This window comes from Chlamydomonas reinhardtii, chromosome 9 (assembly GCF_000002595.2).
Source record: "Chlamydomonas reinhardtii strain CC-503 cw92 mt+ chromosome 9, whole genome shotgun sequence".
Taxonomy (NCBI): Eukaryota; Viridiplantae; Chlorophyta; class Chlorophyceae; order Chlamydomonadales; family Chlamydomonadaceae; genus Chlamydomonas; species Chlamydomonas reinhardtii.
Genome location: NC_057012.1, coordinates 417,513 through 445,204, shown reverse-complemented (window position 1 = coordinate 445,204; position 27,692 = coordinate 417,513). Strand labels below are relative to the sequence as shown.

The 27,692-nt window shown below is 63.9% G+C and overlaps 4 protein-coding genes across 4 annotated transcripts; 3 read left to right on the top strand and 1 right to left on the bottom strand.

Moving 5' to 3' along the window:
- Positions 1 to 213: 213 nt before the first annotated feature.
- CHLRE_09g404500v5 (uncharacterized protein) lies at positions 214 to 12,845 on the bottom strand. The gene is made up of 29 exons (XM_043066135.1): positions 12,306 to 12,845; positions 12,069 to 12,232; positions 11,725 to 11,899; positions 10,639 to 11,586; positions 10,213 to 10,501; positions 9,900 to 10,097; positions 9,676 to 9,800; positions 9,433 to 9,547; positions 9,135 to 9,310; positions 8,866 to 9,024; positions 8,631 to 8,753; positions 8,219 to 8,497; positions 7,645 to 8,037; positions 7,280 to 7,531; positions 7,002 to 7,146; positions 6,627 to 6,845; positions 6,267 to 6,506; positions 5,971 to 6,178; positions 5,809 to 5,861; positions 5,415 to 5,665; positions 5,175 to 5,282; positions 4,883 to 4,989; positions 4,607 to 4,733; positions 4,335 to 4,398; positions 3,520 to 4,182; positions 3,144 to 3,398; positions 2,217 to 3,020; positions 1,903 to 2,072; positions 214 to 1,792 (listed from the first exon to the last, which is right to left on the bottom strand). The coding sequence occupies exons 1-29, from the start codon at positions 12,362 to 12,364 to the stop codon at positions 1,078 to 1,080; spliced, it is 7,584 nt and encodes a 2,527-aa protein (XP_042920733.1). The 5' UTR covers positions 12,365 to 12,845; the 3' UTR covers positions 214 to 1,077.
- Positions 12,846 to 13,025: 180 nt separating this feature from the next.
- Positions 13,026 to 13,939, top strand: CHLRE_09g404552v5 (uncharacterized protein). The gene has a single exon (XM_043066139.1). The coding sequence runs from the start codon at positions 13,333 to 13,335 to the stop codon at positions 13,639 to 13,641; it is 309 nt and encodes a 102-aa protein (XP_042920732.1). The 5' UTR covers positions 13,026 to 13,332; the 3' UTR covers positions 13,642 to 13,939.
- A 56-nt stretch (positions 13,940 to 13,995) lies between these two features.
- CHLRE_09g404550v5 (uncharacterized protein) lies at positions 13,996 to 17,541 on the top strand. Its single transcript, XM_043066138.1, has 7 exons — positions 13,996 to 14,382; positions 14,632 to 14,744; positions 15,126 to 15,447; positions 15,594 to 15,777; positions 16,080 to 16,229; positions 16,307 to 16,403; positions 16,671 to 17,541. Exons 1-7 carry the CDS (start codon positions 14,064 to 14,066, stop codon positions 16,845 to 16,847), a joined length of 1,362 nt encoding a protein of 453 aa, XP_042920731.1. The 5' UTR covers positions 13,996 to 14,063; the 3' UTR covers positions 16,848 to 17,541.
- Positions 17,542 to 20,375: 2,834 nt separating this feature from the next.
- Positions 20,376 to 27,481, top strand: CHLRE_09g404650v5 (uncharacterized protein). Its single transcript, XM_043066140.1, has 18 exons — positions 20,376 to 20,920; positions 21,077 to 21,180; positions 21,349 to 21,474; positions 21,650 to 21,787; positions 22,062 to 22,187; positions 22,378 to 22,536; positions 22,732 to 22,805; positions 22,973 to 23,159; positions 23,354 to 23,716; positions 23,924 to 24,063; positions 24,417 to 24,547; positions 24,747 to 24,904; positions 25,099 to 25,187; positions 25,541 to 25,716; positions 25,884 to 26,002; positions 26,215 to 26,313; positions 26,477 to 26,624; positions 26,799 to 27,481. The coding sequence occupies exons 1-18, from the start codon at positions 20,506 to 20,508 to the stop codon at positions 26,885 to 26,887; spliced, it is 2,841 nt and encodes a 946-aa protein (XP_042920730.1). The 5' UTR covers positions 20,376 to 20,505; the 3' UTR covers positions 26,888 to 27,481.
- Positions 27,482 to 27,692: the final 211 nt, after the last annotated feature.

The window sequence follows — 27,692 nt, the reverse complement described above, 5'->3', positions numbered from 1 at the left end:
GTGTGCGGCGCTCACGTGCACGGCATGGAAGTGCTCTGGTCGATTGGCCTGAATAAAGGTGCCGTGAATGGCTGTGCAATAGCAGAGAGTACTGCGTACTGCATCGCAAGTGGCTTGAACGCCCATCCTGGCTGGTGCCGCCCCCTGATTCAGTCGTCCGTGACCCCACGGGTGTCATCGCTAGTGCGTCCGGGTGACATCGCTAGTGCGTGCGGGCGCAATCCTTAGTCCATCCGGGCGATATCCTACTGCCGTCCCTGCCCCCCGGGGCGATATCCTACTGCCGTCCCTGCCCCCCGGGGCGACATCCTACTGCCGTCCCTGCCCCCCGGGGCGACATCCTACTGCCGCCCCTGCCCCCCGGGGCGACATCCTACTGCCGTCCCTGCCCCCTGGGGCGACATCCTACTGCCGTCCCTGCACCCAGGCGAGCCCAAATTAGTAGCTCCGGACCACATCGCGTGCCCAGCTGCTGGGCGGTAGCGACATACTCTGCATCCCTCCGGCTGGCGCGCATGCCCTTTGCCCTACGGCACAAGCTGTCTAGCTCCGCGCGCCCACTTGCAGGCTGTGGCATGGGTGCGCTGCTCCCCAGTTCGCCGCTGCTGCTGTTCCCTGCGGACTACGCAACCCTGCCGGCCGGTGTCTGGTTAGCGGTCTTCTCTGGCATAGCATATAGCACAGTATGTGGTAGGCCGCAGCAGTGAGGAGTGTTGTGGCTAGAGAATTCCTGCTGATTAGTTGATTGCTGGCTGTGCCTGTACAAACCGACCTCGGCTGCGTCCGGAAGATGAAGCAGGTGTTTGCGGCCTCAGATTAGAGACGTGGCGTGCGCGCAGCCCACTTTTGCCTTGCGAGGGAAAACCACCTTTCTTTCCAGAAGTCAATGGGTCCCGGCCTCCAATCTGGTGCACAAGCCCCGCTTACCCGTACACCTCACCACTTGCAGCGTCCCCATCCAGTAACATCAGTCCTATCCCGCCGCGTCATGAGCGTACATGGCGAACAGGGAGTCTAAAGTAGTGAAGTCACACATGCCAAGGAAATGGAGTTTGCGTTTTGCCCATGAACATTTCCTTATCGATTGCCTCCCTGGTTCCTCATGGCAAGAATGGACGACCGCCCAGCAGCTGCCGCTGCCGCCTGCGGCCGCGCCAATGGGCCACCGAGGAAAGACACGCCCCGCCCCGCCAGAAGGTCTCCACTTGCTGACCGGGCCGCCGACTGCCCAACTGCCGGAGACCTGCCCAGCGTGACACTGCTCGTCCGCGAGTACACATCGGCGCCGCCCAGCGCCCCACCTGCAACACCCAAAGCAATGCGCGGCGTTGCTACTGCGGCCGCCCGCGCCTGCTGCGCCCTGGCCCGCGCCTCAGACGGAGGCAGGAAGTCGCTGCTGGTGGTGCTGGCGCCATCGCTGTCGTCCGGATAGGCTGGCTCCGCGGGCTGCGCGAATTGCTGGGATCTGGGCGTGCCCGGGCCCCGGCCCGCAGGACCGCCATAGCCGTAGGCACCACCCGTCGCTGGCCCCGCACCCGCACCGGATCCAGGGCGGGAAGCGGTGAAGTCAATGCGGCGGGGTGCAATCGGCACAGACGCGGTCAGCGGTGTTGCCATTGCCAAGCCGCCACGGGCCGCAGGCGGCGGCATGAGTGGCATCGGACTGGCGGCGCCGCTGGCCAGCTGCGCCCCACGTGCACCGTATCCCGCTGTGGTGTGGAAGCCTCCGAAGGGCGCCGGGGCCGCCGCCGCCGCCTGGTCCGCAGCGCCGTACAGCTCCCGAAGATCCAGCCTGTGCGGATGTCATAAAAGGACTTCGTCAGCAAAAGCGATAGTGGGAAGAAGTCCGTTATGTTCAGTAGCAACGTTGCCCATCTGCAAGCACCCCGCGTTCGCACCCACCGGTCATCGAAGGGACTGCTGAGACCCGCGAAGTCCTGCGGACCGCTGGGCCGCCGCGCAGACAGCGGGGCGGGGGCCGCACGACCCGCGGTGGCGAGCTGGATATGGGCGGGCGTGAGGCCCGAGGCGGGGCCGCGGCCCTTACCCGGCGAGATCATACCCGGCATGGCCTACGTGGCAAGGAGCAAGCAAAGCATGGTAAGGTTTCAGTGATGGCCAAGATTGATTCTTCATGGCGCTGAGCAAGGCCGTGGTTTTGTAAGCCCGCCAGCCCAGTAACCTGCCTTAGCTGCATACCCAAGCGCCGGACTCACCCGCACGGAGAACATGGCCCGTTCCGTCAGGTCCGCGCCGCCTGCCCCCGAGGACAGCCCCGTGCTGGCGCGGCTGAGGTCGCTGCTGATGCTCTCCGCCCGCTCGTACACCGGCGGCGCTGCCTGCTGCGCAGCACTGCGGCCGTTTCTTCCTGCGCGTCCAGTCGAGGTGGCGCGGCGTGCAAAGTCCAGGAACGCAGACAGCTCCTGCCGCCGTTCCGAAGCGTGCTGCATACCGGTGGAGGGATATAGCCCGTCCAGCAGTGCATCGGTTGCGGCGACGGAGGCGCCGCCGGCGTGAGCCGCCGGCGCCAGTGCCTGGTCGTTGCCCGCCAGTGCAGCCATGCGGGTGATGAGCCGCCGCTCCGTGCCGCGCTCCCGCGGCGACATGTACGGCGAGCCGGGGTCGATGCCGCCCCGCCGCATGGCTTGCGTGTACTGCAGCCACACGTCGAACACCTCGCCCAGCACACGCCGCCGACGCCCCGCCGACACCGCCGACACCAGGTCCAGCAGGTCGCCCCGCCGGGCCACCGCCCACCGCCAGGCGCCCCACACCGCCTGCTTCAGAACCCCGGCTTCCGCCCGTAGCACCACGCCCAGTGCGCGGCGCAGAGCCTCCCGGCGGCTGCCCACAACGCCGTGCAGCTCACGCCAGACGCGGAAGGTGGCCGCTAGCAGCACACCGCGCCGCTGCATGAGCGCCGCCGCGGACTTGGCAGACAGCTCGGAGGCTGCGCCGCGGGCAGCGGCGCGCCAGGTGCGGAAGGGCCGGGCCAACAACCGGGAGCGAATCACAGCCGCCTGTAGGCGCCACATGAGCCATAAGCAAGTTAGCAAAATGGCGAATGTGGCCTAGAGTGGAATATGGCAGCGAAGCGTGCAGTTGCTGACTGGTGGCAGGCATAAAGGACTCAACACACGCACCTGCTTCTCCAGCCGCGCGCGCTTCACTGCCGCGTACTCGCGCCACTGGCCGAAGGCAGTGGCCAGGGTGCGGCCCTGGATGGACCGCAGCCGCCGCGTCACCTCGCGCAGCAGCCCCGTCTGCATGCGCCAGCCGCGGAACGCAATCTCCATCAGTTCGGCGTTGCGCGCCGCCACCAGCTCGCCGCCGCGCCGCAGGGCCTCCGCCAGGGCGCGCTGCTTGCGCACCCACACGGCTCGCTTGATGGACATGGCCTGGACAAGGCGCGCACACACAAGGATTGCAAGAGGGTCAGCACGGTGCCTGCCTGAGCGTGAAAGCTTTCCGCGGCGTTTGCAATGTTGAGAGCAACCAGGTGCTGCCCACAGGTCGCACCTGCGTGTACTGCCACCACGCACTGAAGCTGCGCAGCAGGCAGCCGTTCAGGAGGAAGCGCGCCGCGTACCACAGCCTCTCCCTCATTGCGCGCAGCTCCTGCGTGCGCGAGTGCCAGCCCAGCAGCGCACGCCGGCAGTACAGTCGCCGGTACGCCGCACGCGCCAGCCACTGGCGCCGCCACACGCCCATTGCTGTCAGCGCCGCCGCCTGGTTCAGCGCCGCGGTCAGCGCCGCCGCCTTGCGGCCCTCCGACGTCGCCCAACGCCAGCCCCGCCAAGACCTAGCCAGCAGCCTCGCCTCGTGCACGTCGGCGCCCCGGCTGACGCCCGCCTCAAACACCGCCTCCCGCCAGCCGTACCAAGCCCATTCCAGCAGCCGGCCCAGCACGCGCAGGCAAAGGCGCCGGGCGGCGGCGCGCTTGTGCACGTGTGCCACCCACGCGTTGAAGGCAGCGGACAGGTGCAGGTTGCGCCAGTGCCCTACAAAGACGGCCAGGGACTGCATGCGCTCGTGGCGCTCGGCCACGGCATCGCGCCAGGCCTCCCAGGCGGTGGACAGCGCCCGCGACATGACGCGGGTCAGGATGCCGCGCAGGCGGCGGAACTGTATCGCCGTGCGGCGCCAGGAGGTGAAGGCGCCCACCAGGGTGCCGCGCAGCAGCTGCGCAGTCAGGGGGGTACGTATAAGCATCCTAACCTCGTAAGGGCGATGTGGGGGATCCACATTCCTCGCTGTGGTCATGGCATTACTGAGGCTCTCCAGCATTCAGCAAGGCATAGAGGATTAGAGGCCGCGGCTGTGGTCCCACTCACCTTGTCCTTGACCAGGTCAGACACCTTGCGCAGCCGGCCCAAGTACTTGGCGGCGGCCAGCCAGCTGAGGCAGCAAGAGGGCAGAGCAGGAGAGGAGAGGGCGCGCTTTTAATCTCAAAGCAAATGAAAGGAGGCGTATGCAGCAGGAAAGATGCCGCCAGGGAACCGTCGGTCCTACAGATGACACCGTGTGGGCATGCCTGGCAAGGGTTGGGAGCATTGATCCCAGGTACCGCGGTACACACGGGCATGGGGAATGAGCCACAACTCACGCATCAAAGACGCCGCGCGAGGTCTTTGCCCGCGTTGAGTTCAGGCATCGCTCAAGCTTCTTGCGCAGGTGCCGGTTACGCAGCGTGTGCGCCAGCCATACAGACCAGGCATTGTACAGCAGCCGGTCTGCGGATCAGGAGGATTTGGTAGTGCACATTGGTTAGATGCGTTGAGATGTGGCAGGGCATACCGCATGGCGTCGTTGTGCAGTCGATCGCGTGCGATGTCAGTGTATCACCGGGACTCGGCGCGTAAGACGTGGCTCTGGGACTCACTGGCGTATAGCAGGATGGCCTGGCTGGCCCGGTTCTTGAGGTAGCGCGACTCCCGAGCGTTGTCGTACCAGGTGTAGAACGCCAGAGCCAGCTGCCAGTTGCGCATGCTGCGGGTTTGCAGAGAGTGGCGGGATTGCGCGATGCCATGGCAAACAACCTTCAAATGCAATGTTTGAGTAGTACGGTAACAGACATGCCCAGCTTCTATCACGCCAGCGCAAGTGGTTATCCGGCCTCTAGTTTCCCATCCTCTACCTGCACAAATACGTGGCCTCTACTGCAGCCCGCTTACCGGGTGGCTGCGTACATGGCCACCTCGGCCAGCTCAGGCCGCTGCTGCATGCGCTCCTGCGTAACCGCCTGCACCGCCCGCCAGCGCTTGGCGTCGGCGACCACCTCCCTGCAGGGCGCAACACACGCAATGATGATGTCAAGTCCCGCAACGCTGTTAGCAAACCCACATGCTGCCGGTTGCTAGGAAACAGTGTCGAAGCGTGACTACCTCGCCGTCCCTGGCCCTGTGCGTCCTCACCTCCAGCCGTAGAAGGCCAGCGCCGCGGTGCGCACCAGCACCCGCTCGAGCAGCGCCTTGAGCGCCGCCATCTGCTTCGCCTCTGAGCGCCACGCCGCGAAAACGCCCCCCACAGTGGAGCGCTGCAGGCGGCCGCGCACCGCGTTGGACACGGTCTTGAGGCGGGCCGAGTAGGTGGCGTAGTCGCGCCAGCTGGACAGCGCGGAGGCCAGCCGGCCACGGCGGGTGCGGCCCCACAGCTGCGCGCCGAGCTGTTGGATACGCACATGAGGGGTCAGAAGAGTTTGTGGTATGGGTGAGCGGGGGCAGGCGACTGCCGTAGACATTGAGGGTTGTGGTGCGGTGTGGCGCACTCGCAAGTCGTCATTGTTGAGAGCACGAGTGGGGCTCTTACCTCTTTCAGCCGACGGCGGTGGTTGGCGTAGTGCCGCCATGCCCCGATGGCATCTGCACATTGCAGCTCGGACAGCATTAGAAGGCATGTAGCCAAGGTAACAATAGCAAAAGCGACCCAGCTTGGAGTAAGCCCTGCGTTCCTGTGCAGATTCAGCCTCACCGTTCAGGCGGCTGCGGCTCCAGAAGCCTTCCGCCGTGCGCAGCTTCATGTACTCGCGCCACGCCTGCAGCGCGGTGCGGGCGCGGCTGCGACGTGACATCGCGTCCGCGGTGCGCTTGCGGCGGCGGTGCGCGGCATACTCGGCGAACGCCGCCAGCGCCTCAGCCGCATCCCGCTTCCGCCAACGCTGCACGATGTCGCCAGCGCGCTGCAGACAGAAGAGAATCCATTTAGCACGGGCAATGAGAGACTGGGCTTCACCTTCCCGGCCTCCATGCAAGCAGTACCGGACCCACCTCCTCGGCGTGCCGCAGGTGGCGCTGGTAGTCCCGCCAGCTGCGGAACACCCGCCCAGCCGTGCCTCGCAGCCAGTGCCGCAGCGCCTGCTCCCGCAGCCCCTTCTTTGAGGCGCGGTTCGCGATGTAGTCGCGCCACATGTCCAGCCCCCGCCGCAGCGCCGCGTGCCGGCTGCCGGAGGCCAGCATCGCGTAGCGGTCGCGCAGGCGGCGGCGGTACTCCGCCTCGTCGCGCCAAGCCTAGCAAAGAAAAGAATAAGAGGTGGAAGTAAGCGGCGGAAGATACAAGGCACAGGATTGGCTTACGTTCTGTGGATGCCGCACGAAGCTCTGCATCTGGCCTGCGCATCGCTGGCTTACCCGCAGCGCCCTTGCCGCGGCGCCAGTGCGGCCGCGCAGCAGCACCGCGCGCTTGAGCTGTCGCCGGGTGGTGTACCAGCGCATGGCGTCCATGGCCGCGCGCTGCCGACTGAGGCGCCAGTAGCGCAGAGCTGCGTGCAGCATGCCCTTCTTGGTGCGGCGGTAGATGGTGTACTCGCGCCAGGCCTCCAGCCCGTCCACCACCAGCTGGACATTGAGCTGCGTGCATGATTGTGTAAGCGGATCATCGGAGGGGTGCGTAAGATTTGGTTGGCTTGCGAAAGCACGGTACAGTAAGGATGTGGCGGCGGCGTCTTGTTCCTGTATCGGATGATTGGCACATGCATTGCCCCAATGTTCAGCCCTGCAACGTACCTGCGCGCCCACAGCCTTCAGCCTCCGCACGAAATCCGCTGCCAGCAGCGTCCGCAGCAGCCAGCCCGACAGCGCTAGGCGCGTCATGTAGCGCTGCCGGTGAGCCACCGCGCCGGCGATGCGAGCCTTGCGGATCACGTTGGCCCTGTGCGTAGAAAGGAAGGTGCGTGCCACACCGACACGTCTAATGGTGAGAGGCAAACCTGATGTGTGCATTACCATTTACGCCAACAATGCATTTCGCAAATGCTCAACGCGATTCAGATGGTGTAACTCACTTGAACGCCAGCACGACCTTCTCCTTGGCCCGCGCCGCCCGCACAAGCGCGTAGCCCGCACCGCGCACGCGCAGGTCGCGGCGGTAGGCGGTCCAATTGCGCCACCACACGAAGGCGGCGGCGCGGCGGCGGCGAACCCAGTGGAGCACAGCCGCGGCCACGGCCCGCTTAGTGGCGATGGAGTGACGGGTGACTGCGTACCAGCCGTAGAAGGCGCCTCCCCCGAGCTTGGAGCGATGGTGTGCCAGCGCCCTGCAAGCGGACAGAGGCGTCCGTCAGGCGCCATCGTGTCTCGCTAAACAGACAGCCTAGGAGTGCATTGTCTCGCAGAGAGCTAAGAACCCAAACACGGCTTGCGGACGCACCTGCGGATCTTGTCGTTCTTCCACTGCAGCCAGCCCACCAGGCGCCGCCATTCGTCCAGCACATCCGCCTTGATGATGTCGTTGCGCCGGGACCGGAACAGCAGCGCGCGCGTCAGGCGACCCTGGTACGCTTGCCACAGCGCCAAAAACACCGCGAAGCATAGCGCCAGGCGCCGCGTGCGCCAGTGCCGGCCCGCCAGCTCCCCCTTGGCGGCCTTGATGCGCCAGCCGTGCTGGCGCTGCCGCCAGGCCAGCCAGGCGCGGCCCTTCACCTGCTGCTCCCAGTACAGCAGCCCCGCCAGCAGCTTCATGCGCTTGGCCACCGAGTGCAGCACGCGGTCGCGCCAGGCCGCCAGCACAGAGTGCGCCTGCCGCCGGTGCAGCTTGAACAAACTGCAGATGCGCGCACGCCACGACATGCGAGGGACCCACGAATTTATTGCAACATGCCAGCGGCTCACCAGTCACGTGCGCAATCACCCTTTGCGTCATTTGTCATGCAACACCGTTACATGCAGCTTGGGTATCTGCCCTTCCCTACCTGTCGACACAGCCCTCTCTACCTACAACCCACCTGGACTTGACTAGCCGGTTGTGCTCCGCCAGCAGCCCCGCGACCACCTGCCACGCCACCAGCAGCCGGCGTTGCCGCTGCTCGCTCGCTAGCCGCAGCCGCTCCAGCCGCCACTCCCTGTGCGCGCGCTGTGCCTGCGCTAGCGCCCGCCAGTGGCGCAGGCAGCGTTTGGTCGCGTTTCGCTTCACCGTCAGCCGCGCCTCTGCCGCACGTCGCAGGTTGTCATGCTCGCGGTACCATCGCTGGAAGGCTGTGCTCATAATCCGCTGCACCTCATTCCTGTGCAAGCAAATAATGGCAGTGTCACAGGACTGGGCTGTGATGGTCATATCGACTTTGCATTACGTCACGTAGAGCTTGACGAAGACAAGCATGTGGTTTTGCTAGCCACAGTGCGCGCACACATGCTCACCGCATGATGCGCTGGAACGACACCAGGCTGTGCCGCCGCTCCAGCACCAGCCCCCGCCAGCCCAGCACCACCAGCCGCATCTGCCGCAGCTGCATGGTTCGCCGCGCCGCTACCGCGCGGACCCTGCAATCATACGCACCGGCAAATGCTCAGTGCAGGTAGCCCATTCCACTCGTTCCGACCCAGCCAGCACCTTCGCAATGTGCACAGATGCAGCCAAATCAGACGCACTTACTCTTTCTGCAACCTGACGTCGTGCCAGTCCAGCCAGGCGTAGAAGGTGTCACGTAGCAGCGGCCGCAGGATGCGCTGCGCATTCGCCCGCGCCGCCTTCGTCGCGCGCTGGCTTGCAGCCACCGCCTCGCGCCAGGTGTTCCAGCTGCGAGCCAGGCCTCTGTGGTGCAAGGCCGTTGAGGTGTAAGAGGCATACACGCCAGGGCAGGCCTTCAAAGCCACCAGTATGGCACGCGTGTCCGGGTAACTCAGGCTGCCGGGAGCACCCACCTGGACGACCACCACTTGAGCGCCAACGCCATCCGCTCCCGCTTCATCTGGCCGGCTTGGCGCGCCTCGCTCCACTTGTTGAAGGCGGCGGACAGAAGCGAGTTGCGCATGCGCGCCACCGCCGCACGGAGCCGGTTAGCGGTCTCGTGCCGGAAGGCGTGCGCCGACAGCAGCGTCTGCGAGTGTCGCGCGCGTTACACCAAACATGGGCCCGCTGGCATGCACATCATATGGGTCGGAACATAAGTACGCCAGCCCTGTATACAAGCTTGCGCCGCCTAGCTCAAGGTTGGCTCACCCGCATGGCCTGCGACATGACCCGACGCGCAGTAGCGTCCGCGATGGCGTGGTAGGCAGCGCTCATGCGGGTTAGCTGCTTGGCCGCAATGCGCCACTTGAGCAGCATCCGTCGCCTGACAAGGACAAGGAGCGCGTGAGGAGTCAAAGCCCTGACAGGGTCATTCTTCGGCCCCAATATGGGATGAAGTAATGTTGTTTGAGAGGCATGTGCGCGCAGCCTGAAGCGGCATGCTGTACTCACATCAAGTGCTGTGTGGCCTGGTCCCAGTTGCTGTGCGCGTCCTCGACAAGCAGCCGCCACAGCGCGAAGCAGCTGCGCAGCGTGGTGCCGGTCCAGTGGCGCAGCGCCCGGGCGGTCGCCACCGACTGCACGGGCCGCAAGTGCGGCGTGATAGCGGTTAGCAATTGCCTGTCAGGTCGCAATAGCCAGAAGTGTCCCCTCTGAACATAATCCCCGCGCCCTACCTTGTGCTGCTGAAGCATTGTGAACTCGCGCCAGACCTCAAAGCAGGCCCGCAGCGACTTGCCCGCCCAGTGCCCGACCGCCTTCTGCACCGCCTCATTCTTGCGCAGCTGGTTTGCCGCAAACTGGCGCCACACGCGGAAGCAGATGTGCAGGGAACGGCCAACCCAAAAGCCCAGTGCCTTCTCCACGTTGTCGGCCTGGAGGGCATAAGCACAGAAAGGAACCTTTGAGCAGCAGGACTTTCCAGGAAATCCTTGCCTGTGCCGAAGCCCCACACCAACGCGCCGACGCCAACGGCTGTGCCACACGAACCTTGAGCTGCTGGGACCGAGTGTAGAGACGCCACATGCGCAGGCAGCGGCGCAGCGTCCGCACGCGCCAGTGCCCATCGCATTCGGTCCCTTTTCCCCGGAGGTAGCGCGTGAGGCTCAGCCACCGCCAGAAGCAGGCTGACAGGCTGTGGCCCGCCCAAAGCTGCAGCGCCAGCGCCGTCTTGCTCGGCCCTTCTGCACGCCAGCGCGCGAAGCAGCGGCGCAGCAGGTGCACCGCCCAGAACGAGGTCGCCACAGCCCAATTTTTGAGCGCATGGTCGCGCTCAAACCTATCAGAAGGGCCAGAGAAACCCATTTAATGTCTGAAGCATGCGTCCTAGATCGACAGAGGTTGCGGCAAGTTCAGGTCAGCATGACGTGTGTTCACACGCCTCTCGCCACTCACAATGCCCTCATGCCGCCCTACCTGGACGCCTTGCGGGCAAAGGTGTTCTTGCGCCACATCCTGAAGGCGCGCGCCAGGCGATTGTAGTCCAGGTAAGCCTCCGCCTCCTCGCTCAGCACCGGCTCGTCCAGCTCCGCCAGCTGGGCGGCGCTGACCCGGCCGGGACCACCGCCGCCTCCGCTACTGGCACGGGTGGCGCCCGGCCCTACTGCGCCACCCATACTGCCACCATCGGCTCCGCCGCCACTCCGGGTGCCCCGAGATCCAGCCCCATACGCCGACGCATCAGGACTGAGGGGGTCGTGCTCGCTGATGCCGTAGGTGCCCCGCACGCTGCTAGGCGCAGTCGTGCCATGGGGGCTCCCTGGCCCGTATCTGCTTCCCGGTCCATATTGGGAAGCCCCTCCCGGGCCCGTGGCGCCGCCCTCCGACACGCTGTACGGCACGATGCTGCCCGCGCCCCCCATACTGCCATCCCCCCAGCCGCTGGCGCCACCTTCGGTCCGAGCTGACGGTGGCGGTACAGGTCCCATAGCCGGCGTCATAGGGGGTGTGTTGAACATGAAGCGCGAAGATGGTAGGTGCGCCGTGGCGGCCGCCTGCCGCGCCGCTTCAATCGCATCCCGTGCGGCTTGCGCCGCAGCATTCGCGCGCGCCGCCGCCTCCCGCGCAGCTGCCTGTGCGGCGGTCTCTTGCTGCTGCTGGTAGCCGGGCATGCTGGAGAGAGAGGCCGTGGACCGGTAGGGGGAGTTGCGGCCGGGCACCCGACTTCCCCCGTCCGCTGCGCCGTTGCCCGGTATGCTGCTGCGGAAGGTGGGCGCAGCGCTGTGGCTGGCCGAATAGTCACTAGCGCCGGCACCCGAGGTGCGGGGCTGGACCCGTGTGGGCGAGGTGTCGCCGCGGTAGAAGCTGTGCGACCGCCCCATGGACGTCACGTCGCTGCCGGCATTGCTGAAGAACGCGGCGCGACTGCGGTGCACAGCAGCCAAATGGGAGAAGGCGCAGCCCTTCAACAGATGGCGGATTAGGACCGCAAAAGCAGGTGATATCGCGATATTGGCTGTTCCAAGCTCAGCTCTACTGTTAGCAATCCTGGCAGCCACTTACCCGCCCGTAGTCCCAGTCTCCCGGTTTAGCTTGATCCACCAGTCCAGCGCTGGGTCTAGGCTGAGCTTGAGCAGCAGGCGGTAGTAGTACGTGTCCTCATCCGCCTTCACACCATGGCGCGGCAGCACGTGCTCGTATGCCTGCAGCACTGACTGCAGCGTGACGATGCCTGAGCCTGCAGGGTAGTATGCGGCCCGCGGGGGGGGGGCAAAGGAGTTGCAAGCGTGCCAGGGTGTTGGTTTCTTTGTCAACACCCGCGCCACGCCAGTGTGCCTGCTGCCCCCTCAGCGCACCGCGTTCCATTGGCTACACCACGCGAACGCATTGCTACATGTAAAACCCACCGAGCCCCTTCTTGTGCGCCTTGTCGACCGTGACCTCCGCAGCCCGGATGATTTCGGCGACCACGGCGTAGTCGTAGCCGCTGTATGGCCGCGTCGGGCTGGGGAGAGCCCGATAGGTCTCATATGCAGTCAAATCCTTCCCCTGGGACCGTGCTGTGATATCCCTGTGTTGTGGGTCCCACCGCAGAAGTGGAATGAGCGAGCATGTGGGGGCCGCGAAAGGTTTGGCAGACTTACAGCACATGTCGCAGCGGCGACACCTCCGAGCTCAGTCTAAGGGGATTGTTGATCGTCATTGTCCCCATTTCAAGTCTGGAAAGCCCGCGCTCAGCGCCATCGCTGGTTCGCTTGGACCGCGACCAGGCGGAGCGCTGGTCAGCCTGCTAGTCTATAGGCTTATTTTTCATGAGAACTCAGGTATACGTTATGATTGAGCGCGAAAGGGCGCTCCCACGAAAAGTCAAGGCTCGCTAACCGACTGACGTGCGCGTCTAGTTTTGGAGATAAGGACCGTATCAATGCTGTCTAAATTCATAACCTTATTAATGATGAGCCATTTAGTGTGAGTCCGGCCTCCCTCGCGAAAATTTTCCGGCCGCGATGGCCCGGTCAACGGGATGCTAGGGACGCCCATTTCCTCGACAGCCCGCATTGCCTAAGAAACAGAAGCCATTTGGCAATATGTGATGGCATTATCAGTGCCGCAAGGTGGAGAAATGATGCGCGTTACTGGCCGCAAATCCTTGAGGGTCTGTGCCCGTCGTAAATCTTCATATATTAATTACTGTATCAACGGCGCGGAAGCTGCTGGTGAACCGCTCCGGAAGGAAACCGGCACGGTTCAGCCCACTTCTGCCCCTTCGCCGCGGCTGCTAACCTCCCACCTTGGGTGCGCGTTTCAGGCTGCCCGGCATCTTCCAGAGTCTTGCCCTTCAATGCATATATTTTTAGTACTACACCGCAAACATCAGCCGAAAACGATGTGCCGTTGAAATGATGCCAGGCCCCGACCCGTGCCCTGCGCCTTGTGACCCGTGACCGTGATCTGCTTGCTCCGCTCCACTGCGGCATGAAATAACAACAGGTCTAAATCGGAGCCCAATGGCTTTCTGTTGTGGCATGTAGGCAATTGCTTCCAGCCGTCCGATGCCCTACGGGGCAGGTGCTTCTGTGCGCGAGTCATCTTACGGTGTCCCACTCACCTGCCATACCTTAACATGTCTTACTATTATGACAGCGACTATGAAAGTGAATATGATAGCGGATGCGAGGGTGGGGGCTACAGCGTAGGCACCAGCTTGGTTGCCAGAGCTCTTTGCGCATAGACGCCAGCACCGCCGCCTCGGCATCGTGCCACGTGGTGGTGGTGGTGGTGGTGGTGGTGGACGCGTCTGGCTCTATGCGCAAGCACGATGTGCCGGGCCCCAACGGCTGCATCTCGCGCATTTCAGCCGTGTACGACTGTGTGGAACGGGAGCTGCTGGCGCCACAGCTCCAGCTGGGCCCGGCGGTTAGCGCCATGGTAATTTACGGTAGCCACTTGCTGGAGGAACTGACACTTGCACAGGGATAGTGCGTGTGTGCTGTGGCGTGTATGTGCTGCAGAGTCTGGAAGACAGGTAGAGCCTGTCCTCCCCAGCCGTCGGCCTAGGTCCGTGATGTGAGAAGCTAGATGGGTTGATCCTGTCTTAGCGCTAGCCCTCTTCATTACACCGTCCTGAGTGGTCGTCAGTCCTAGGCGCAAACTCAACACATTGCTTCGGTGTGTGGGCACGCGGGCCGCGTCACGCAGCGTTGGCGAGAGCCACGGATGGCCCTAATACCGTGGGGGCGTGTCGCACCCGAGGAGGGCACTGTAACGTGTCACACCACCGAAGCATGTGCAGCCTGCGTTGGGCTTAGGCTATGTCAGCTTTCCCACGGGATTCTTACACGCGCACCATCTTCTGTCACGATACCCCGTGGCCCTGTGCCGTGAAACCCGGCGCCACGCAGATGACGCTCATTGAGATGCAAGACACGGCCCACACCTGTTTCTCTCGCCAGCCATTCAGTGCCAGCCTGCTAGCCCTCGTCAAGCAGCACGCCGCATATGCGCGCGCCCGATCGCACGGCAACTACCTGCCGGCTCTGAGGGCAGTCGCGCGCGAAGCTGCCACCATTGACACCAGCCGCACGCGCCTGTTCCTCGTCTTCCTCAGCGACGGCGCCCCCAGCGACCACACATCCACACGGGGCATGACGCCCGTGGACGTCAGCAACGCGTGCATTCAGGCGGTGGAGCAGCTGGGGGCCGCAGCGGGCGGGAGGGACCGTACGTGTGGCAGTGCACACGGTGGCGTTCGGACCTCCGGACGAGCAGTTCCATACATATGATGCAGTACATGGCGAGGGCATCACCGCAGGGCTCCTTCCAGGTGCGGGTTTTGTAAATGCCTCACAACAAAACTGCTAGACCGCCCGACCCAAGGGCACTGGCATGAGCAGGTGTAGGAATTAAGCGCACCGCGTTTGTACTGCAGAAGTTGGGCCTGTCTACTATGCAGCTGCGCACCGCCTTCAGCTAGCACCATCAGCAGCTCGCTCTCATCGCTGCTCACCGACCTGGGCACTAGCGGAGGTGGAGGCAAGGGTGCCACGGTGCGGCCCGCCGTCGTGCCCACAACTGTCCGCCTGGTAAGTTCCCTTGGCAGTACTGCCCGTATCTTCCATCCACGCCGTAGAAATATCCCCGAATCCGTTTCAGGCGGAGAAACTCGTGTAGGTTCGCTGCCGCATCCCGATGAAACATAGATGTTTTGGCGCGCACTTGACTGGGTTTAAGACGTTTGGGGGGATTCAGGGGGCTTGCTCCAAAATGTTTAGGGCGTAGACTGTGCGAGAAGAGTCATCCACGCTGCGTCGACGCCACGGGCCTCGAGTCATGAGCAATGCCTATGTAGGCAGCCGTCAGATGCTGCCCGAGGGAGTTCCGCCTGCGGTTTACTGCTGGCGCACGTCATGTGTAGCACCTGCATGCGTGCTAAGGGCTGCACTATGTTGCCCACACGTTTGCAGGATTACAACGAGAAGGTGTGGATTCGCGCAGTGGACGGCTGGGTGTTCTACCCGCACACCGCCGTGGTGTCGCGCGTGCGCTACAATGCCGCCGGACAGCAGTTGACGTTGGCTCAGGCAACAGCGCAGCGCGGCCTGGCGGTGCGGCGGCAGAAGTTCGGCGAGGGCGCGGAGCGGGCCGTGTTCCAGGCGACAGTTGTGGTCGTCAGCGGGTCGTCTGCGTACACGGTTGGGCCGCGGCTGGTGGCCAAACAGCCGCGGTTCCTGGAGCAGCTGACCGGCGCCATGCGCTTCCAGCAGGAGACCTTCTGCCGCGTCCAGGGTGCGTGAGCAGTGCTGCATTCCAGGTTTCAAGGCGGCCTGCGCTGCTGAATCTTGCGTGGGGTTTTGTCATGCAGTGCCTGCTTGGCACTTGGAAGCTTGGCATCTGGCCCGTTGTGCAACGATTGTGTTGCGCCCATACCACAGCGGAGGCAGAGGCCCTGGCCCAGAAGTTCAACCGGCAGCCGGCGGTGCGGGAGGCGGCCTGGCAGCAGGTGGCCTTCCTGCAAGTCGTGGTGTGGCGGGTGCTGGACACGGAGGGCGTGCGGGGCACCGGCAGCCGCGTGGTGGACATGCTGGTGGAGGAGCTGGAGGGGCAGCTGATCAAGTGGTGAGCTCGGGTCACACGGCTCCCCTGCCTTTGCGACAGATTCGTGTCTGACTCAGCTTCGTTGCCATTACGTAGGGGTCTTCACGGTAGAGCGCAAAGTGCACCTCAAACTGGGCCGGCCAATGCTTGGGATTGGGGACTTGGGAGCCACGTGTATCCGCACAGCGTATGCGTGGCCAGCCAAACACCGGGGTTGAGCAACAAGGGGCCAGAGGTGCAGGGTGGCGGAGGCCCGACCTTGCACTTGCGTGAGCAAGCGGTCATGCGTTTTCTGCTCCCATACCGTATGCCTCTGAGCGCAGGAACAACAACAACGGCGGGGTCGCGCGCAGCATGGGCGGCATCACGGAGGGCGGCGGCGGCAGCCGCGCAGCGCCGGACCCGGCCATGGTGGTGATTGCGGACGACGACGGGGAGGAGTACGAGGAGGAGGGATACGAGCATTACGGAGAGTACGAGAGCGAGCGAGGACGACGAGGGCGAAGAGAGCGAGTATGATGAGGACTGCTACGACGGCGTTGCTGATGAGTGATGGCGCGGAGGTGCGGCCGGAGCACGTGCCACAGGCCTTCTCGCACTTCACGTGGCAGGCCACGGGCGGAACTAAGCCCGTGTACAATTTGCAGGTGCGCGGGCGTGTGTGGCGTGCTGCGTGGGTGGTTTGGATGCCTACGTTAAGGGGTACGCTTCGTAAAGGCATACACGAATCCAGGCTGTGCACGCATACTGCCGGCAGGTTCTGGCTCTGCGGACATATCCGCTTAGGCTCTTGTGAGTGGCATGAACGGCAGTCGGCAGACAGCGTGAAACACATCCGCACCCGTTAAAATGCTGTTGCACAGCACCCCCGCCACATTGCCTTGATGATGGGTTGCCTCTTGCCTGCTGCGCAGGGCACGTGGACCGAGGCCGACGGCTTCACGCTGACCGACCCCGTCATCCACCACGCGCGCGGCCACAAGCTGAACGGCGCCACGGATGAGGGCCTGGAGGGCGTGCGCAGCTTCTTCCGCACCCACACCTGCAACGCGCTGTGCAGGCGGCTGGGCCTGCGTGCAGCGATCGTATGAATACTGCTGATTGTCATTGGGTGCGAGGCGGGAAGGGGTTGCGGGACGTGCTGGTGGGGTTCACCTGCAGGAGGGGCCGTCCATGTATGGGCCCATGCCGTGGCTAGATAAGGTGGATGTGTACGCCGAAGCCGTGCACATGGAACAAGCACCATACTCTGAGACGGGACGGTGGGGTAAGGCGCGTGGGGTGGCCCTGCACCACCGAGAGGAGGCAGGCGATGTGTGCGTTCACGTCCCTGCGTACCTGTGCCTACTAGCAGCCACCTCGACTCCCGTGCAAAGATGGCCAGCATGTCCGCCTTCATGTACCAGCGAAGATACGTGCTAGGAGAGGCGTTTTGATTTTACCTGGTGTGTAAGAGTCGTAGGCGAGCAGATGGCGCTACGGTGCCTTGTTGCGGGACGCGGGCGGACCGCAAGTGGGGCTCCAACAACTAGCACTGCGGGGTAACTGGCTCGGGATCTGTTGAGAATACTTTGGATGGACTGTGGGCGTGTGGCGTGAAGGTATTGAGGGCGGATGAGGCGGATTAGTTCCGGGGAATTGGGGCAGCTTGCAAAGGCGTGGGGCAGGTGACAAGGGCACCCCTCCTGGCTGCGACGGGCAACACGCACCCAATCGTTGCACGAATCCGTGGCATTGCGAGGCGTTTGTTCCTGACCGTCGCAAATTTCACCTAGAAGTTATGCATCATACCTGCCCATTTCGCGGACTCTCAAACCAGGGGATGGTCCCCTGTCTCAAACCTTGCAAGCCTACGCGCGTGTGAAATGGCTACAGTTCCAAAACCCAGTGGCGCCGTTCAGCTTGTGGCCGCGCGCGTGGTGGATAATATAATAATACAATGTACGTTCGCGTGGGTGGCTTGCTGCTGAGTGGCTGCAAGAGCGGGGGCAACGCGCCGCACACGCGCCCACTGTCCCACTGTGACAGCATGGCAACGCCGCATGCCCATGGCCAGAGGCTACACGGTGCTCAAACACCCCGCACCCCCCACGCCCACCCTTACTCTGCTTTGTTCTCCGCGGGACAGCAGGACAACGCCGCCTGCCCTTGTCCTTTGCCTCCCCACTGCTCTTGAGCAGCGTCGGCCCCATTATGGCTGCCCCACCCCCCACCCCCCGCCGCCCCCACCCTTTCCCATGCTGTGTTGTCTGCGTGACAGAATAGCAACGCCGCCTGCCCATATCTTGTCCCAACCATTAGAGCTCGGATAGCTGGGATCAGGGGCTATGTTTCGAAGTTCCTCAACAAGCCTAATTTTGTCTGGGTCTTGCCGAGGTGTAAGGCTGTCGCCCCCCTGGAGGGGGGCGAGCCAACTGGGCTTCCTTCTCTCCGGAGGCGAGGAGCAAAGGGGTTCATTCGGGGTTTCCTCGTCGAGTGAGCGTGCGTGTCTCATGCGTTTTGGAGCCCTGGCGCGTCCATGGCTGTCATCCCACATGTAATCTCTATCTGTAAGTATTCAGCCGCCTCACAAATGGTCCTGGGTCCGCCCAGGTTTGTGCGCTATGCCAGCAGCAACCCAGTTCAACTCCTGCCCGCAGTTCAACTTGAGCCGCGGGGAGAGGGCCCCGGCGGCAAGGGTAAGTGGCCATACCTCCATGCTGCAACACGGCTAGCAATCTTGCTAAAGGTCAGGGGAGTGACCCTTGAACCCGAGAAGGGAGCACCTGTAATACTCATCATGCCACGGGCACACACACGCACACGCGCCTACAACCTTGCCTACAACCTCCTTCCACATCATGCGCTCATCAATCCCAGGTATGCCTGCGAGGGCGGGGCTATCCCCTCTTGCCCCTCCACTAGCCACAGGGCGCGTGTTCGTCTTCCCTGGGCATGCACGTGTGCGGTAAGTCCATCAACCATGCCAATGAATGCTGTTGTCCGCTCTTATCCCAACCCAACTTAATTGTACCGTATTACTGCACATTCAGGACCTCAACCAACAGGTCAATACAGTGCCGGTAGATGGCTTTAAGCCCCCGGCGTCTACACAGCGTAGATGACCCCTCCCGGCGCGCCATCTACGCCCAGAAAAAATTCCCTAGGGTCACGCCCCCCAAACCCCCAAAACATCTACGCTCCCTATCTAAGATACCGCCAAATCCGCCCAAAACGTCTACACTCCGTAGATGCGCGGCCCCAAACCCCAAAACAATTCTCCGCCTTCGGCGGATTTGGGGCAAGTTTCTACAGCGTAGATGGAAGATACGAGCACTGGGTCAATAAGCTGCGAGATTCTGCTGCATGTTTCATATGCGGGTGCCAACCCTAGCAAGATGACCATGTTTTCCACAGGCAAGCTGATGTAGAAGAAGGCCCACATGCACGCAACCAATTGCTGTCCGCGTCTGTATGTGCACCGGCACATATGTGTTCAAGTGGGCTTCAGCATGTCTTGCAAGACTTTACGCAATGTCGCTGCACTAGCCGCACGAGCGTAGAATCGCCACATGCACGCACCCGAAACCATAATCGCCACCACCGCGATCTGTGCAGACATGGAAAAAAACACAGTTAACACGACCTGGACTACAACGTGTGCCACTGATACCTCCCTCCGGCACGTACGCGCTCACTCACTCCCTGCTCACTCACCACTGCGGTTCTGAACTTGAAGGACGCCAGCTCCTTTTCCGCCTGCTCCGCCCGCTGGCGCAGCTGCACCTCATCAGTAGCTTGCGACCCCGCCGTGCGCGGCTCTGCCGAGCGCGGCTTCGGGCGGGTAGTTGCGGTGACCGGCCGTGGCGCGACGCAGCTCGCCGCGACCATCACCATGACAGTGCTGATCCGTCGCAATGGAAACTGCAATCAGGGCATCGCACACCAAATTTCGTATGCGGCGCAGCACGGGTCGGTGCTCTTCGGTGCGCATGACCATGAAAGGGTGTGACCAAGGTCCCAGCTATCCTAGCGATACCAGAAGCTTTACGCAAGCTTACCGGACGGCACTGCGGCAGGCACCGGCGCAAGGCGCCAGGCATGGTTGCTGCGACGATTCCTATGTATGTTTAAGCTTACTTTCGAGTGTAGTGGTTGTTGATATAACTGTTTGTGCGAAGGCGAATCAAAGAAGCCAGGAGATGAGCGCCAACACAGCACTTCTTCTCCCGGCACAATGCGCAAAATATGGGATGATCCAGAGGCGGTTATTGGGCCAGAGGGATGCAGGCGCTCTGGATTTCGTGACGACCCCGAGCACAGGATATCGCCCAGCGTAATCCCGCTGTCTTCAGTACAAAGGGGGATACCTGGCGGGGACAGCGGGATAGCTCGGGTGGCGGAAGCGGGATTCGGCACCGGGGGGCACCGCAGGCAGCGGGATTTCGCGAATTAGCGCGGCCTTCGGCCGCGTAATTTCCCGCATCCCATCTCAGCGCAATCGGAGGGATGCAGTACCGCTCGCCCAGCCACATTCCGGGGATGTCCCCCGGGCAAGGGCGACACCCCTCCCAATGGCTGCGACGGGCACGAATCCGTGGCATTGCGAGGCGCTTGTTCCTGACCGTCGCAAATCCCTCCTAGAAGTTATGCATTATACCTGCCCATTTCGCGGACTCTCAAACCTTGCAAGCCTACGCGCGTGTGAAATGGCTACAATTCCAAAACCCTGAGCTTGTGCGACTGACCGAAACTCTCTAGATAACAAGAATGGAAGAAGATTATGCTAAACGCTCTGAGCGCGTGAAGGCGCTGCTCAGTCAATATTATGGGGATGGCTCGGCCGGACCGGCAGCTGGAGCTCCTGGCCAGTCAGCTCAGCAGCCGAGCGCTGCCCCAGGACGCGGGCAACAGGGTGGCCATGTAGCTGGACTAGCGGCAATTGACACGCCCACGTTCAACGCCGATCAACATACCTCAGACATCCTGCGCATTTTCTCCCTGGAGAAGCTGATGGTAGAGCACCGCAACATGGCACGGGAGATAAAGAACCTGGACTCGGACATGCAGCAACTGGTCTACGAGAACTACAACAAGTTCATCACTGCGACTGACACCATCCGCACTATGAAGTCGAGTGTGGACAACATGGAGTCGGAGATGCAGCGGCTGGAGCAGACTGCGAGTGAGGGGGGCCTGGGTCGGGCCGGTTGGGTGGGGACACAAACAGCCAAGGGTAAGGGTCTGGGTAAAGCTGGGTGGAAGGGGTGCATGGCAGGCGCAGCAAAGACGCGAGTGCCGTGCCAGCTGCCTGAGCACCAAGCCTATCCTTCTCCTGCAGGCGTGGTGGCGGAGAAGTCGTTGTCCGTCAGCAACAAGCTGCAGCAGCGGCGAGAGAGCATGGAACAGCTGTACAAGGTGCAGCGGCTGTTGCGCAAGCTGCAGGTGTGCGCGTGGCGGTACTGGTTGGTTGGGAGGGGGGCCAGCCTGACACGCACAGGACAGTGCCTGGGCAGTGTTACCACGGGCCCAACGGCTATGAACTCTTGCGCTGGTTGTACGCATCGGGGTTTGGAGATTGCCCGCTCGCCGCGTGTCGCGCGTCCCGCGCAGACGGTGTTTGAGCTGCCGCGCAAGATGCGTGCGGCACTGGAGGAGGATGCGCTGGACACGGCGGTGGGGCTCTACGCGGAGGCGCAGCCGCTGCTGCACAAGTACGGCAACCGTGGCACCTTCAAGGTGCGGTGCGGTGCGGTGTGGCGTGTTGAAACTGCCCAATGGGATATGTTGCGTGGGGCAGAGGCACTGCCAGTGCCAGGGTGGGGGCTGGCTGCACGATCAAAAGCTAGAACAGGCAGCCGGCCGCCACTTCCCACCCAAGCCCCATGCATCGTCTATCCTCCACCTGCTACAGGTCATTGCGCTGGAGAGCGACTTTGTGGCCCAGGAGATCAGCCAGCTGCTGAAGAAGCGGCTCACGGAGCGTAAGGACGACGCGGAGCAGTGCGTGCTACTGCTGCGCAAGCTGGGCGAGCCGGATGACACGCTGCAGGTGTGCGGCTGATGAACGCGTGGGGTGGATGGGTGGGGATGCTTCTCTGACACGCTCAGGCCTCCAACGCGTTGGTAGGTCGGGAAACGACTAGGGCGCGATTTAGCCTCATGGGACTGGCGCGAGTTGGGTCCAAGACACCAGGTGCACGGCGCGCGTAAGGGCCGAGGCACGACCGGATTTGTCATGGCTCTGGCACTTGGCTCGTAGGTAATGATGGACCGCACAAGCCGACGCGCTCTGATTTACCGGTACCCCCTCGCACCACACGCAGGACAAGTACCTGTCGGGGCGTGTGGCGCGCATCAAGCGCGTGCTAGCGGAGGCGGCGGTGGTGGCGGACGCCATGGCGGCAGCGGCGTCGGGCCAGCAGCAGGTGCCGCTGCCCAACAAGGCGCAGGTGGGTGGGCTTACAGCCGCGTGGCGGTACTGTGATGACGTGCCGGCGGGGCACGGGCCGTGTGGCGGCGGCGGTGGCCTCCCCCAGGTTGCTGCTGGGCCAGGTGGGACGGCAAGCCTACCGCAACCTTCAGTATGATCGCGCCGGCTGCCAGGAACCCTTGCCGACGCGCCGCGCCGTGACCGCGCAGGTGGCTGCGCCCGAGGCGTGGAACTGGACGGCTGCGGGGCCGCCGCCTCTACGCGCCTTCGTGCGGAGCCTGGACGAGAAGTTCATCAGCGGCGTGCAGGAGACGGTGGTCAACGTCATCCGCTTCTTCCTGCCCGAGGGCTCCGAGGACAGCCCCGAGGTGCGGCAGCGGTTCCGGAGGAGGCCGGCGAGGAGGGTTAAAGGGTGGAGGGCAGAGGTGGAGGGTGGAGGGTGGTGCCGGAGGCGGTTAAGTTGGGGTGGTATGGTTCCTTTGCGGCAGTACTCCGCGCTCCGGGGTCAAATTCAAGCGAGCTGCTTGGAATGCGCCATCCCGCTGCTGCCCGTCTGCCTGCAGGCCGCCGCTGCCAAGCGCAAGCCCCTGGTTGCGCTGTCGCGGGAATTGTTCACCGAGTACTTCGGCATCATACGGTGCGGTGGAGTGGCGGCAGGCGCTTGAAGGGCCCTCATGCGAGCGTTATGAACGGCCCCGCTGGTAGCGCTGTTCACTAGCTCGTGAGAGTAAGGGCAAAGTTGCCCATGGCTGTACCGGCAATTAGGTCTGACGTTTTGGGGCCTATGTGTTATGTGTCCTGCAGGCGGGTGGTGACGGACGCAGCAAAGGCGGGCGTGCTGCGGGGCTCGCTGCTGCGTGAGGCGCGCGCGGAGGCGGCGGCCGCGGCTGGTGGCAAGGGCGGGCCGGGCGGCGCAGCGGCGGTGCTGTCCGTCAACTCGCCCTCGCTGCAGCAGCTGGGCAGCGACTGGGGCGCGGAGCCCATTGCACAGGTGAGGCCGGGGGAAGCCTTGGGCGTTGGCAGTGCATTTCGGTGGGAGTTCGGAAGCTGCGCTTTCGTGATCACTCCTCCGCATGCGCCCAGACATACACCTCCTCCTCCACACACCCGCCCCCTGTTCCTGGCTACGCCTTCACCTCTTGATTAATCATGAATGTAACCCCCTCCTGGCCTCCTCCCCCCCAGGCTCTGTCCACGGTGTCCACGGACGTGGGGCTGCTGGCCACGCACCTGCCCGAGCTGGGGCTCAAGGAGCGGGCGGCCGAGGTGGTGCAGGCCGCGGTGCAGCAGCACGTCACCCTCTCATTCGCCGCCCTCAAGCAGCGCGTCATAGACGCCGCCGTGTGCGTGCGCACCGCGCTGCAAGGAGCGCCCGGCGGCGGCGCGGCGCAAGGCGGCGCCGAGGCCGGCGCGGGCAGCGGCGGCGGCGGCGGCAGCGGCGCGGGAGGTGGTGGTGGAGGCGGCGGCGAGGCGCGCGGGGGTGTGCTGCGGGCGGGCAGCGAGTACCTGGTGGAGCTGCTGCAGCGGGGGCTGGCGGCGCTGTTGCAGGTGTGGCTCTGGGGCGGTGGGAGGATCTAGAAGGCGCTGGCGCCGCGCAGGGGATAGCCCTCGGCGTGCGGGGTCAAGGAAGGGAGCAATGCAGGTTAAGAGTGACGGAATGCGCAGGAGCGTGCTTAACCCAGAGTCGTGCACGTGTGGGCCTGCGACGCAGCGGCATAAGCATGCACGATCACTCCTAAACTGCATCTCCCGCAGGGGCTCCGCGGCTATGAGTCTGCGGGCGGGCCGCGGCTGCTGGCCAGCTGGCGCGACGCGTGGGTGGAGCTGGTGCAGGGTGGGCTGCAGGGCTTCTTCGTGGGCCTACTCACTGCCAGCTTGGAGCTGGCGGCGCTCAGGTGGGGGGGGGGGAGGGAGCGTGTGTGTGTGGTAGTGGTGGTGGTGGTGGGGGGGGGTTATGTGTGTAGGGGGGCGGGCAGCATTTTCAGATAGGAACCAGGGATGGGAAGACTGGGATCACCGCCGAGGAAATGGGCGTGGATGAGTGGGTGGATGGGGTGGGTGGATGGGGTGGGTTGGGTCACTTGAGTGGTTTGGGTGGGTGGGTGGGGTGGGGGGCTCCCAATGACGTGTCCCATGACGATGAGTGGCCACGCGGCCGCATTATGGGGCGTGGGTCAATGGAAGGTTGGCAAGGCGGTGCGGTTCCCTCGCACCCCACGCTCGTGTCATTCGTCTGCCCGCCCTTCAGGTACGACGGCGGTGACCTGATGCGCGAGGCGCTCAAAGCCGGCAGCGGCACGGCGGCGACGGCGGGGCCCGACCTCATGGGGCCGCCGCCGGGCGCCGCGGCGGGCGGCCAGGAGCTGCTGGTCAAGCCAGGTGGGTGCAGGATGGACGAAGTTGAGGAATGGCGTATGCACTAGGGGGCTCATTCAGTCAACAGGGCGCGAACCGGCCGCGTCATGTTGCGAAGACCGCGTCTGAGGTATGGTGCTGTACGTGCTTCCCTGAAGCGCCGTGCCTCCAACCCGCCCTCCGCCCCTCCGCCCCTGCACCCCTACACGCCACCTCCACACAGCGCTGGTGCTGCTGCTGGCCAAGCTGTGCAAGTTCTTGGAGCAGGTGATGGTGCCCTGGGTCATGGAGACCATCGCCGCCTCATTCGCCAGCAGCGGCGGCCCAGGCGGCGGCCCAGGCGGCAGTGTGGACATGCCGCCGGCATTCGTGCCCGGAGAGGTGAGGCCCGCGGCGATGGCGCGCTGCCGCTAGGCCCCACTCTCGTGTTTCACGTTGGCGCGCGTGCAGCATGCAGCGCCGCCGCTTGAAGCCATTCCTCCCTTACCATTCCTCTTGCCCCTTGTCGCCTCCACGTCTCCCCCATGTCGCCCCATGTCGCCCCCATGTCGCCCACCCCCTCATCCTCCCTCCAGGTGGCCCGGCGCCTGTCCGCAGCCTCCAGCGCCATGGTGCTGGCGTACGTGGAGATGCACGGCCGCCAGTTGAGCGTCATGGTCCGCAGGTGCGGCGGCGGTGCTGCTGGGGGGCGGGGGGGTTTGCAAGGATTGGTACAGAGAAGTGTAGCGAAGTAGACAGCAGGTGTTGTGTTGTGCGTACCGATGACCGACGGCGTCCACGGAGGGGGCAGTGTGCAGGGCCGTGGGCTCTTCAAGGGGCGTCTGACTGGCCATGGGTTTGCTTGGTTGGACACGCATGGGCACTGCGGCCGTCGCCGTTCAATGCCGGACTGCAGGTTTCGGTCAACTGCGCAGTATTTGTTTACGTGGCGCGGTTGAAGCGTAGCTACCCTTAACACCACGGGCTTTCCAGCAGGTGCCGCGTACGCCAATGCCCGCGCACCCCTCTCCCGCGCAGGTCCACCGGCTCAGTGAGCTGGCTAACGTGCAAGGAGCCGCGCGGCCCGCGCCCCGTGTGCTCGCTGCTGCTGGAGCGACTGGCCAAGCTGCAGGCGGAGGCGGCGGCGCTGCTGGAGGAGGGGGACGGCGTGGCGAGCATGCTGGGCGGCGGCGGCGGCGGCCCAGGGAGAAAGAGTGAGTGACGGGGTGGTAGGGTCAGTGGCACAGAGCAGTAGCTGCTCTGTGCCACTGAGCGGTAGAAGTAGGTCACGGCGCCGTAGGTTCTTTTGCCACTGAGTAGTAGCTACCGGCTATTTGGTTGGAGCTCCTACTTGTTGTCGTCTGTCCTTTGGATGGACCAGGCGACGAGCACCACCGCGGCGCGGGCGACGGGCGGGGCATGTACGGCGGCGCGGGGGCGTTCGGCGGCGGCGACACGGCGGCCGTGGAGCGCAACGTGGCGAAGCTGTTCCGGGAGAAGGTGCGCCGTGGGGTGGGGAGAGTACTGTATGATGGGCTGCGTGATGCTGAGGCTGTTGGGAGCTCTGGGGAGCACCAAGAGGGCAGGCTAGGCGACTGGGCAGCGGGCCGGTGTTACCAGTGGTGTAGCGCTTCTGGTCGTGCTTGTTCGTCGGCAACTCGCGGCAGATGCACTGTCACGTGCCTTTCACTTCTGCTTGGCATGCCGCCCAGGTGCATATGACGGGCTCGGTGGCGCTGACGTGCCCGGCCATCCTGGCGGCTGTGGCGGCTGTGGCGCTCAAGAGCTTGCTTGAGAGCATCCGCCTGGAGGTACGTGCGCCGGCGGCCCTGGGAGTTGCGGGAGCTTGGGAAGCGCGGCTCGCGGCCCTGGGGAGATGGATGCTAGCGCAGTAGTCGCACTTTGCTGCTGTGAGCCTACACAGTTTTCGCTGCGCTTAGCGGCCATCTTCCGCTGCGCTTTCCCTGCGCGCAGACGCTGGGCCGGGCGGGGTTGCAGCAGCTGCAGCTGGATGTGGCGTTCCTGCGGCCTCAGCTGCGGCGCTGCCTGCTGCGCGGCGGCGGCGGCAAGGGCGACGGCACGGCGGTGGTGGAGCAGCTGCTGGAGGACGTGGTGCTGTCGGGTGAGGGAGGGGGGGGGGTGTTGATACCAGCCCAAACTACCAGTAAACCGAATCGGGGGGCAAGCACGGGGCTTCTGCCGCCATTCCAGGAGTCCAACTACGGTAGCCATACACCTTTGGCACACGCATCCTTAGTCATGTGAAATGCCTGCGCCGCCAATCTCCCGCCCACAGGCACGGAACGCTGTGTGGAGCCGGCGCTGCTGGAGGCGGCGGTGGTGGAGCGCATCCTGGCCAGCGCGTCCTCCGCCGAGGACCGCTGAGCATGCCATGGGAAGACGTGTGGCCCCAGGCAACGGCTGGTCCACACATTCCCACGAGCATCAGATTTTGCATGCTGTCTATGTCTTGTAAATGCGGATGCGTACGGTACGGTATGCGGATGCGTACGGTATGGATCATGTTCACGGGTTTGCAAGTTGCAAGGGTGCCAAGGCCGAACGCTGGACTGCGCTAGATACGATCAACTGGTGTAAGATGGCGCGGCTCGCATTGTCGCATGCTACTGGGCCCGAGCGAGCTGCGCACCGGTGCGAGCTGCGCCATTGTCGCTCCAGCTACGTAAACAGCCTGGCGTCAGTTCATGGCTCTCTAGTCTCTCCACCTAGCTAGCTCCGGCGGGAGCCCAACTGCAACCTTACCGATCCTAACACTGCTGAGTCAGGGGCGCACGTGCTGCCTGGTGCTGCAGGGCACAGCAGCGCGAACGCGTGGTTTGTATCCAGCGATGATTTTGAATCTGGCAGGACCATGCGCTGCACTAGGGCAGGTGTTGATCAGGAGCACGTAGCGACAGGGAAGGCCACAAGGGGGCCAGCATGGGGAGCTGGATGCTAGCGCAGTCGCACTCAGCCGCTTCGGGCCCAACTCTGTGCCCGGCCACGCTTACCCAGATGCCTCGTCAGGCGCTGCGCGTACCGGTACCTGCAGACGCTCGCGGGGTTGGATGAACGATTCAATGGTCGGCACGGCGGGAGGGTGTCCCACTCCCCCGCGTTGCGGCCCACCGCTCCGACCGCACAAGTGCAGGGAAGTAAGGTTCTTTGCCCGAGCTCACTCATCTTTCCG

Coding starts and splice junctions, on each gene's coding strand:
- CHLRE_09g404552v5 (XM_043066139.1), top strand. CDS start 13,333: ATGCGAGGGTGGGGGCTACAGCGTAGGCACCAGCTTGGTTGCCAGAGC.
- CHLRE_09g404650v5 (XM_043066140.1), top strand. CDS start 20,506: ATGGAAGAAGATTATGCTAAACGCTCTGAGCGCGTGAAGGCGCTGCTC. Junction 20,921..21,076: donor GCGGCTGGAGCAGACTGCGA/GTGAGGGGGGCC, acceptor CTTCTCCTGCAG/GCGTGGTGGCGGAGAAGTCG. Junction 24,905..25,098: donor CGGCATTCGTGCCCGGAGAG/GTGAGGCCCGCG, acceptor TCCTCCCTCCAG/GTGGCCCGGCGCCTGTCCGC.
- CHLRE_09g404500v5 (XM_043066135.1), bottom strand. CDS start 12,364: ATGACGATCAACAATCCCCTTAGACTGAGCTCGGAGGTGTCGCCGCTG. Junction 9,801..9,899: donor CAATGCTTCAGCAGCACAAG/GTAGGGCGCGGG, acceptor CGGCCCGTGCAG/TCGGTGGCGACCGCCCGGGC. Junction 3,021..3,143: donor GCGCGCGGCTGGAGAAGCAG/GTGCGTGTGTTG, acceptor TGGCGCCTACAG/GCGGCTGTGATTCGCTCCCG.
- CHLRE_09g404550v5 (XM_043066138.1), top strand. CDS start 14,064: ATGACGCTCATTGAGATGCAAGACACGGCCCACACCTGTTTCTCTCGC. Junction 14,383..14,631: donor CGCAGCGGGCGGGAGGGACC/GTACGTGTGGCA, acceptor CACCGCCTTCAG/CTAGCACCATCAGCAGCTCG. Junction 15,778..16,079: donor GAGGGGCAGCTGATCAAGTG/GTGAGCTCGGGT, acceptor CTCTGAGCGCAG/GAACAACAACAACGGCGGGG.